The sequence below is a fragment of the Peromyscus californicus genome, unplaced genomic scaffold (genome assembly GCF_007827085.1).
Source record: "Peromyscus californicus insignis strain IS unplaced genomic scaffold, ASM782708v3 Scaffold_11__1_contigs__length_118956290, whole genome shotgun sequence".
NCBI classification, from domain to species: domain Eukaryota; kingdom Metazoa; phylum Chordata; class Mammalia; order Rodentia; family Cricetidae; genus Peromyscus; species Peromyscus californicus.
The window spans coordinates 108,766,151-108,776,887 of NW_026294402.1; the positions used below are offsets into that span (position 1 = coordinate 108,766,151).

At 46.4% G+C, this 10,737-nt stretch overlaps 2 protein-coding genes across 10 annotated transcripts in view; one reads left to right on the forward strand and one right to left on the reverse strand.

Moving 5' to 3' along the window:
- Positions 1–8,510, reverse strand: part of Cnot10 (CCR4-NOT transcription complex subunit 10) — a 63,139-nt gene extending 54,629 nt beyond the window's left edge. For 2 of the 9 annotated variants that reach the window (XM_052723296.1, XM_052723244.1), the window contains exon 1: positions 8,199–8,505. In XM_052723296.1, coding sequence (XP_052579256.1) covers positions 8,199–8,220 — 22 coding nt within the window. In that variant the 5' untranslated portion in view covers positions 8,221–8,505. Of the gene's footprint in view, positions 1–6,359; positions 6,448–8,198 lie in introns of those variants that run through there. The other 7 variants (XM_052723280.1, XM_052723271.1, XM_052723260.1 and 4 more) reach the window with 7 other exon arrangements.
- A 929-nt stretch (positions 8,511–9,439) lies between these two features.
- Positions 9,440–10,063, forward strand: Smdt1 (single-pass membrane protein with aspartate rich tail 1). Its single transcript, XM_052729867.1, has one exon. The coding sequence runs from the start codon at positions 9,498–9,500 to the stop codon at positions 9,819–9,821; it is 324 nt and encodes a 107-aa protein (XP_052585827.1). The 5' UTR covers positions 9,440–9,497; the 3' UTR covers positions 9,822–10,063.
- Positions 10,064–10,737: the final 674 nt, after the last annotated feature.

The following is a 10,737-nucleotide window of genomic DNA, read 5'->3' on the forward strand; positions in this document are numbered from 1 at the left end:
TTGTCCTTTTAAGATGATCTGTATTTGGCCTGGAGAGATGGCTCAGAAGTTAAGAGTACTGGCTGCTCTCCTAGAGGTCCTGAGTTCAATTCCCAGCACACACATGGTGGCTCTCAACCATCTGTAGTGAGATCTGGTGCCCTCTTCTATTGTGCAGCATACATGCTGACAGAACACTGTGTACAAAATAAAAATAAAAATGAATCTAAAAAATTAAAAAAAAATGAAGCTGTATAATGACTGCACAATGAATCTGTTCTCCATCTGTTTCATTGTTTTTTTTGGGGGGGGGGTTGGGAAGTAGGTTTATACAGTCTCATATAGTCAATAGCCTCAAAAATCAGGATTTTACTGATCATCTTCTACCTCCCGAGTGCTGGGATTATAGGCACATGCCACCTACACCTGTCACTCTGTGTGTGTGTGTGTGTGTGTGTGTGTGTGTGTGTGTGTGTGTGTATGTGTGTGTGCTGCTGAGGGTTTAGGATCTTGAGCACTTTCTCTGGTTACCAGACTTGAGGTCACACCCTGTGTCTCAACAAAATTTGACCACTCATCCTTGATAAGCTAATTAAAATAGCTAAATTAATAGTAAAAAGCAGAAAGGGGATTTATTCAGTGTGGCCTCACTGGGAAATAGGACAAAGAGTCCTAATAACTTTTCAGGTCTACCTTCAGAGTTCTGAAGTTAGGCTGAGGTTTAAGTAGAAAGTCAGAGTTATATGCATATTTAAGCAGACCCTAGCCAAGGTGGTTCCATCACACACACACACACACACACACACACACACACACACACACACACACACCCCTCATGTATGCTCCCTGTGAATTAAGACAATAGTTGAGTTGGGACTGTAGTGACCTAGTGGAAGAACTCTTACCTAGAATATACAAGGTCTTGGGTTCAATTCCCAGCAACACCAAAAATGAACAAACAGGATGTAAATCGCTTGGCAGAATGCTTGCCTAGCACCTATGAGGTCCTTGGTTTAGTACTCAGCACTGCATAAACCAACTATGGTGGTTCCTAGCACTCTAGAGGTAAAGTCAGGAAACTCAGTTCAAGGTTATCTTCAGTTAACAAACTCAATCAAGGTCAGATTAAGATAGGAGACTCTAACTTAAAAAACATTGTTGGGTGAGAGGGGGCTGTAGAGATGGCTCAGAGATTAAGAGCACTCACTGGCTGCTCTTCCAGGGGTCCTGAGTTCAATTCCCAGCAACCACCTGGTGGTTCACAACCATCTATAATGAGATCTGGTGCCTTCTTCTGGAGATCAGGCAAAAATGCAGACAGAACACTGTATACATAATAAATAAATAAATCTTTAAAAAAAAAAAACAACAAAATAAACCCAAATCATTGTCTAAAAAGCTGAGGCAGGAAAATTGTTAGAAATCCAAGAGTTCAAGACCAGCCCAAGGTAGATAGTGAGACCTTGCTTCAAAACTAAAACACAATAAAGTGCTCATTTTGGCATCTCACTTAGTAAAGCTGGAATGACAGAGATCAACAAGGCCCAGCTGCAGGGATGACTTGAAGATTTGTGAAGTGCTCCATACTTAACACCAAAACCAAACCAAGTAAGGTAGTAGGGAGGCTGGCTGAGTGCTAGAGGTGCTTGCCTAGCAGCTAAGGCCTCGGGTTTGAGCCCCAACACTGTGTGTGTTAGAGAGAGAGAGAGAGAGAGAGAGAGAGAGAGAGAGAGAGAGAGAGAGACAGAGACAGAGAGACAGAGACAGAGACAGAGACAGAGACAGAGACAGAGAGACAGAGACAGAGAGACAGAGAGAGAGATCTTAACTATTCAGTAAGGTACTCAAGATTTCTTTTTTTCTGAGACAGGGTCTTAACACTAGCTCAGGCTATCCTGGAACTTACTATACAGTCCAGGGCTAGACTCAACATCATGACAATCCTGCCTCAGCCTCCCAAGTGCTGGGCTTACAGGATGAGCCATGATGTCCATCTAGGACACTTAAAATTTTAAACATCTGTCTTCCACTAAAATCAGACTTACTAGACTTAGCCACAGCTGTCATCATCCCTAAAAAACAGAAAAAGTCTCAAGACTCCCCAGGAAATTGGCCAGAGCGGGGCTGACAGACTCTGAACCTCATTTCTACGTCTACAGAGACCTGAGCTGCACACTCTTTTAAATACTAGTCAACCATAGTTCCCCTCCATCTTCTGCTCCAGGATAACAACCAAGAAACACTTGGACGAGATGACTATTTTGTACTTCTTGTGCACTTGCAGGGTTGCCATGAGGCTTTCCAATGTTTAAAGAGACATGCACTGTCCGTAGCTGCTGACTTCTTACCAGACAGCGTCTGCACATAATCCCACAGTGTGTCTTTACTTGTCCAAAAGTAGTCTCCATTGCCAATGGAGAGCGGGCAAGCCTGCTCCTCCAGCAGCTTCACCTTCCTTCTGCCCTGGCCTAAGGAACATGGCTGACGCAGGCGTACAGAGCTCTTGGATGCACACACCTTGACACTCTTCAAGCTGAAAGACTTCATTTCTAACCACACACACACCTTTAGGTTTCAACTACACAGAAAAGAAATGTAAGACCTCTTCCAAACTGAAAGTCAGTTAACTGAAAGCCCAGACATATTCCAACACAGAATGTTAACAGTTCAAAGCTGATTGGAGGCTGACTACAAACTGTGCTGTCCAAACACAGCCCCGGGGCGGGGCGGTCAAGGAAAGACTGGAAACACAATGTTGAAGGGGAAGACAGACAGTATGGTCACAAAATATCAGCAATTCCTTGGCAAAGCCAAGTTTTAAACTATGTCTTTCATTTTATTTTGTTTTGTTTTTGAGGCAGGCTCTCATGTAGTCCAGGCTAGCCTCAAACTCACTATGTAGCCAAGGAATCATCTGAAGGTCCTCTTTCCTCCACCTTCTGAGTGCTGGGATGACAGCCCTCACTGAAGTCATCAGAGGGCTGTTAGGACCGCTCAGATGTAGTTTCTACCCCCCACAGGAAAAATGAATGCATCCAAACTCTCACATTAGCTTCAATATAATGCAAAGAAACTACATGGCCAAAGAGTAAGGTGGGCTGAGGAGACGGCTCCGTGGGTAAGAGTGCTTGCTCTTCGAGCATGGCAGTGTGAGTTTGGATCCCCAGTCCCCACATCAAGAGCTGGAAATAGCTGTACATCCTTCTGCACGAAGACAGAAGGATCCCAAGAGCTCAGTGGCCAGCTGCCAACTTAGCCAAAACAGTTTCTGGTTCACTGAAGGACCCTGTCTCAAGAGCATGAGATAGTAGAAGACATGTGTCCTCTGGCCTCCACATGTTAGCTCACATACTCATGAGCATGTAACACACACACACACACACACACACACACACACACACACACACACACACACCACAGAAAAGCAGAGCTGGGAAAAATGGGAGAATACCTGTTCCGAGACCAGAGCAAGGTACTTGTAGGCTGCAGTACTGCGGTTTCAAACAACCTGATCAAGTCTGTTCTCAGGGTAGCTGAGTGCCGTGGTACAGGGAGACAGGGACATCGCAAGTTTAAGACCAGCTCTGAATACTAAGCAAATTGGAGGATGGCATGCGTGACCTCCATCTGCTCTCTGCCTTCTTTGTGTTTTGTTCTGTTGAGACAGGGTCCCAATCTGTAACCCAGAAAGACCCTAGACTTTACAAATTTCCCAGGCTGACCTCGGCAATTCTGCCTCCAATCCCCAAGTGCTAGGATTACTGGCCTGTGTCACCACACCCATCCTCTCACACAGACACTGCCATTCATTGAACAACACAGCCATAGGGGTCCTCACCAGAGGCTCAAACACTGCCATTTGATCTTGGACATTTAGCATCCAGCATTGAGGTAAACTGAGGACAACGACACAGCACCTCAGGAGGCTGAGGCCAGTGTAGGATCTACAGGCTCATCAACTGTCGAGGAGCCACACAACCCAGACACAAACGAAAACTGTTTTTCCCTTTAAACGATCTTTAACCAAACGGAAAGAGAAAGCAGAAGGAAACTACACAAATCCTCCCTCCTTTCTCTCCAATGTGTTTCTTTCAAAAACTGCTTCCAGAGGCTGTTCAAGGGTGAGGCTGCCTTAAAAAACCTCCCACGGGGCCTGGCAGCGGTGTCGCACGCCTTTAATCTCAGCACTCAAGGGGCAGGTGGATCTCTGCAAGTTCAAGGTCAGTCTCATCTACGAAGTGAGTTAGTTCCAGGGCAACCAGAGCTACACAGAGCAATTCTGACTTGAACCTCCATCTCCAACACCCCCTCAAAAAAAAAAAAAAAAAAAAAAATCCCATGGGAAGTGACTGCCATGGCTTCTCACAGCTCATGGTAGATCAAGAGCAGAGACAACCCAGAGCTGATGTCATTTAAGCCTTTACTAGCTCTAGGAGAAAGACACTATCACCATTTTTACTGTATATATAGGAACACTGAGGCTTAAAAAGACTTCTCAGGCCACCAGGACGGCTCAACAAGCCACCGAGCCTGATGACCCAAGTTCAATTCTTCAGAGGTGAAATCTGAGTCCCATATGTTGTCCTCTGACCTCCACATATGTATTGGGGCATGAATTCTGATAGACACGCAGATGAATAGATAGACGGATGGATGGATGGATGGACAGACAATAAAAAAACTAAAAAGCAACAGCTAGAGAAATGTCTCAGGAGTTGAGTATATTTACTGCTCCTGCAGAGGACCTGAGTTTGAAAGTCAACTGTGAAAAAGCTCACAAACCATATTAAAGAGTAAGTAAACAATGAGATAATCAGACAATTTATAGAGATGAAAACAGCGCATCTAGTGATTATTTTAGAAAAATAACGAGCAGTGAGAGACTGGGGAGATGTTTTAATGGGTAAACACTTGGCACACAAGCCTTACAACCTGAATTTAGATGCTCAGAACCCGGCTTAAAGCCAGATAGGATGGCATGTGTCTGTAATCCCAGCACTCCCACAGTGAGATGGATGGTCAGTGAAGACAATGGAACCCCTGGAAACTTGGAGTATACAGCACAGTGGCAAACTCTTCCTCAGAAAAGAGTGGGCATCTTGGAGATGGCCCAGTGATTAAGAGGAGCATAATGTTCTTCCCGAGTTTGGTTCCCGGTACCATGTCAGGAGGCTCACAATTGCCTGTAACTCCAGGTCTAGGGGATTGACACCCTCTTCTGAATTCTGCAGACACTGCACTCACAGGCATATGACCACATACAAACACACAAATGTACATAATTCAAAATTTAAAAAAATCTTAAAAAATAAAGAAGTGGAAGATGAAGACACCCAAGGCTTTTTGCAACCTCCACACACGTACCATGGCACATGTGTACCCCTCACAGAAAACACATATACATACATACCACGTACACAAATTCACAAAACGAAAAATAAAACAGATCAGTGAAGCAAACACACTGAATAGAAAGAGACTAACAATACTGTCTGGAGGCTAATGTGAATAGATACAATTTTAAAGAGTGTGTCCTGTTCATCAGAAGACCAGAGTCTGAATGCCAACACCCACATGAGGTAGCTCACAAATGCATGTAACTCAAGCTCCAGGGGATCAAAACACCTCTGGCATCCTCCAATATCTCTCCACATATGCACATCTGCATATACCCACACAAAGACACGTACACATATACATAATTAAAAATAAGTCTTAACTTGGGCGGTAGTGGTGCATGCCTTTGATCCCAACACTCTGTGAGTTCGAGGACAGTCAGGGCTACATAGAGAAACCCTGTCTCAAAAAACCAAAAATAAGCCGGGCGGTGGTGGCGCACGCCTTTAATCCCAGCACTTGGGAGGCAGAGCCAGGTGGATCTCTGTGAGTTCGAGGCCAGCCTGGTCTCCAAAGTGAGTTCCAGGAAAGGCGCCAAGCTACACAGAGAAACCCTGTCTCGAAAAACCAAAAAAAAAAAAAAAAACCAAAAATAAAATAAAGTCTTTTTTTTTTGGTTTTTTTTCGAGACAGGGTTTCTCTGTGTAGCTTGGCGCCTTTCCTGGAACTCGCTTTGGAGACCAGGCTGGCCTCAAACTCACAGAGATCCGCCTGCCTCTGCCTCCCAAGTGCTGGGATTAAAGGTGTGCGCCACCACCGCCCGGCCAAAATAAAGTCTTAAAAAAAAAAAGACTAGTATGAACGAGAAAATATGGAGACCTGAAGGCCAGAACCATGCCACTGAAAACAGCAGAGATTCACGAGAACTTTGCCAAACTCATCTACTTCACACAAATTCAACATCTCAGCAGAAGTGTCCTAGTCCAGGAACATCAAGGCTGCTCTGGATCTTTCTTCAATTAGACATGTTACACAGCTCTTACCAACTAGAGTGCAAGTCCTCAGGGGTAGGTTGTGTCTCTTCCACACCTGCAGCACTCCCTGCACAGAAGCTTGGGAATGAATGAATGAACCAGTGAAGCAATTCGATATGACTGAGACACTGGGTAGTCCTCTCTATCTAGTAAGATGGTTCCAGGGAAATGAAAGCAATGGCCTCAATAAGCAGGAATGTTAACTGGGGGCCCACAAGCACTGTCCTAATTAACAAGACTATGTTGAGTCCTACACCATGAGGATCATTCCTTCACTTTATTCAGATCTCTGCTCAAATATTACCCCAGAAGGGGTTGGCTCAGCAGGTGGCTCAGAGGGTAAAGGTGCTTACAGCCTGATGATGCAAGCCTAATAATTTGAGTTCGATCCTTGGCAAAGCATTCATGTACACACATACATTCACACACACTCACAAATAAAACATTAAGAAAAAATTCACTGTGGGGCTCAGTGATTAAGAGCACATATGGCTCTTCAGAGAACCTGAGTTTGATTCCCAGCACCCACAACCACCTCAACTCCAGCTTCAGGGGACCCAACTCCTCTGACAGCCTCTGCAGGCAGCTGCACAAGTGCACACACCCACAATTAAAAATTTAAAAACACCTCACTAGAGACGTTCCCTGACCAACCTATCTAAAATTCTATAGCAGCAGGCTCAGTGGTACACACCTTTAATCTAGCCCTCAGGAGGCAAAGGCTGTAAGTCTTTTTGAGAACACCCTGGTCTACAAAGCAAGCTCCAGGCCGGCCAGGGCTATACATGTGACCCTGTCTCAATCACTAATCAATCAATCAATCAGTTCCACAGCAAACATTATTAGCCGCATTCCCTAAATCTTTATTGTTTTCTTATGGACCACTGAAAAGATTCTCCAACAGTCTTGTTATCTGTACCTGAACTGGGATAGGCTCACTTTAACTTAAAGGTCATTTGTCAGTTGTTGAGGACCAACTAAAATCTATGCTGAGATTTTTTTTTTTTTTTCCTAACTAAAGTTCACTGGGAAAAGTGTGCTGACTACTTTAAATTCTTGTCATTTAAGTTTCTTTCAATAAAACCTGAGTACCACAAAGAATATTACTTTCTTGAAAGAAACATAGCAGACCTTCCAGGTAATGGGCTAAAAACTCAATTTTAGAGGGGCACTACAGAAAAATCATAGAGATTAAGAGTTTAATCTTAGGGCTCTGACGATGGCTTCCTGCTCTTGCAGAGGACTAACACTGGGTTCCCAGCAGCCACAAGAGACAGCTCACAACGGTCTGTTAACTCCAGCTCCATTAGCTCCAACGTCCTCTTCTGGCCTCTGCGGGCACCTGCACTCACGCACATTAAGAATTTTTTTTAAAAGAAGTTAATCTTGAGGAGCTAGAGAAAACCAAGTAGCGAAACAAGATAACTGAGAGCAGGCAGAAGACACACTGAAACTTCACGTCTATTTAAACAGTTTTCAGAAGGAGGATTCCACAGGACACGCTGACCAGAGGCAAACTTTCAGTGGCTGAGCCTGGGGACCTTCAGACAACTGTGTATGCTCGGGAAGACCTTCCCTTGAAGCGTCTGGAAAGCGGAGTGACATATTTGAGTTTCCTGGGCCACAATTATCTCGGAGAAAAAGGCAAGGATGGTCTGCAGTGGATTCAAGAGGAGTCACAGCAGAAAAACACCGGACGTGGGACCCGAGGGCTCACAGTAGACAGCTGAGAAGAGTGAAGGGTAGAAGTACAGGAGCGAAGTCAAGTGGCCCTCGAGTCCCCCACGGGGGCCCCGCCGTCCCCGCGCGCGGAGTGTCAGCCCCTGGGTCGCGGCGCGGGCGCCTCACCTGCAGGCTTGTCTGCAGCCATCTTCCCGCCTCGGCTCGAGTTCTTCCCTGCAGGTGGCGTGGCCCCGACTCCCGCCGCCGGGCTGGCCGCAGGTTCTGCAAGGCGGGGGACAACTCTTAAGCTCAACCCGGCTCCGGTCGCCTCTGGTTCGGGCCTGGACGGACCACGGGCTGAGGAAGTGACGAAGCTACTGTTCGTCGTCTAGCAACAGCACCAACATACCCGCCTGTGCAGGGCTGTTTTCCCCGCCATCCACAGCTTCCGCCCTGTAGCAGCCAAGGAACACACTACTTCCGGGGCGGGGCCAGCTGCGCGGTCAGCTGGGCGTGGGAACAGGAGGTGGCCTCGGCCCCGGAAGCGCGTGCAAAGCCGGAAGTATGCTAGTGCAGGTCCCGAGTGAAACACGGAAAGGGTAAGGCTTTTTGTTCCGCGTTTCACCAAAATGACAAGCACCACACCTGACGTTTATGTGCCAAGTGCTGAGCCGTACATGGCCTGCACTGTCTCACTGGTTTCCCACAACAACCCTATGAGGGAGGCGTTGTTGCAGTCCCTCCCCATATAAAAGATATTTTTAAGTTTTACAGCCGATTTGTTATTCGTAGCCAAGTTGCAAAAATCATTTACAGAGTTCCTGAATTATGCATCCTGTTTCCCGCATAGTGAGCCCTGCATCATTAACTTATTATGGTCACATCTAAGACATCATCTTGGTGCATCACTATTACTAAGCACAATGATACAATTTCAGATCCTCTGCAAGAACAATACCCATTCTTAGTCACTGAGCCATCTCCAACTCATATCTTGACAGATTTTGTTTAATTTTTTGAGACAGAGACTCACTATGTATCCCTGACTGGCAATCTTTGTGGCAAAGGCTTTATGTGTGAACTGGTTCTGGTTTTGTTCAATGACCACAGCCTTGGGCTCCAGAAGCACTTACTTCATCCTTCCTTTCCCTTCCAGGGAACCGCCAGTGCTTATGGGTACAGAGGTTCATATCATGAAGGGAAACAGACACCGAGGACACATGTGTTAGACTTTTTGCTGCTGTGAAAAATGCCCTAGAAAAGGATTTAAATGAGGAAGGATTGATTTTGCCCTGTGGTGTCAGAGTTTTCAGTCCACAGTCACTTGGTTCCGTTGTTTCTGGGCCCTTGGTGAAGCAGTGCATTTTTCCAGGGCACATGTGGCATAGTAAAATTGCTAACTTCGGAGGCTTGGAGGCGGGTCTTCTGCCAGAGGGCTGCCCCGGACGTGCGGGGTGTGGATCCCTGCGAGGGGCGGAGCTGGAGATGGCGTCCGCAGCGGCTTGCCGGCTGGCCCGGATAGCAGTCCGACCAGGGCCTCTCTGGAGCGGGCCGAGGGGGACGAGAGGTGGCGATGTTTCCGCCGTACCGGGTAGCTCAGGTCGCAGCCTGGTACCGTCGAGGTCAGTCATCGTGACTCGCAGCGGAGCCATTTTGCCCAAGCCGGTGAAAATGTCCTTTGGTCTCCTCCGTGTCTTCTCCATTGTGATCCCTTTTCTCTATGTTGGGACACTCATTAGCAAGAACTTTGCTGCTTTACTTGAGGAGCATGACATTTTTGTTCCAGAGGATGACGACGATGACGATTAACAGGGCATGGAGAAGAAGTACAGAAAGGAGAAAGCACTAACAGACGAAGTGGTGGCACGCTCGGCTCCTTCCCTATTGGCAGAAGGGTCAGGAAAGCCCTCAGCCTTACCTCACGGTTTGTGACAACAGCCCAGAACCCTGTGCTTTGGGAGCTTCCCTCAAATGTGCTGTCCACAGACAGAGCACTGGAAATAACAAGCAAGCCAACTACGAGTAACGTAATAAATATGAGCTGTGTATGACTGAAAAAAAAAAAAAATTGCTAACTTCGTGGTGGCTAGAAGCCGAGAAGGTTGAGACAGGAAATAGCCTTGAAGGACACGTCCCACTGAGATACTTATTCTAACGAGGCTCCACCTCCTTAATTTCCACTACTTCCCAATAATGAATCAAATTACGAATCTGCTAATGGATGAATCCATTGAATAGTTCCAAACCCTTGGAATCCTATCACCACCCTCAATGACTGGGGTCCAGGCCTCTATATAGGAGCCTTTTGAGGGAGTGGGCACTTCATATCTAAACGACAACAGCACTGTTTTTGTTTTGTTTTGTTTTGTTTTCTAAGACAGGGTTTCTGTGTGTGACAGTCCTGACTGTCCTGGAACTCACTTTGTAGACCAGGCTAGCCTGAAACTAACAGAGATTCACCTGCCTCTGCCTCCCAAGTCTGGGATCAAAGGTGTGTGCCACCACTGCCCAGCTCAACAGCACTGAATTGTAAAGTGACCCAGAGTGGTGCTTTGATGGTGTGGTGGTTTGAAAGAAAATGGTCCCCAAAGGGAGTGTCACTATTAGGAGGTGTGGCTTTGTTGGAGTAGGTATGGCCTTATTGGAAGAAATATGTCACTGTGGCAGTGGGCTTTGAGGTCTCCTATATGCTCAAGCCATACCAAGTATCATAGACTACTTCCTG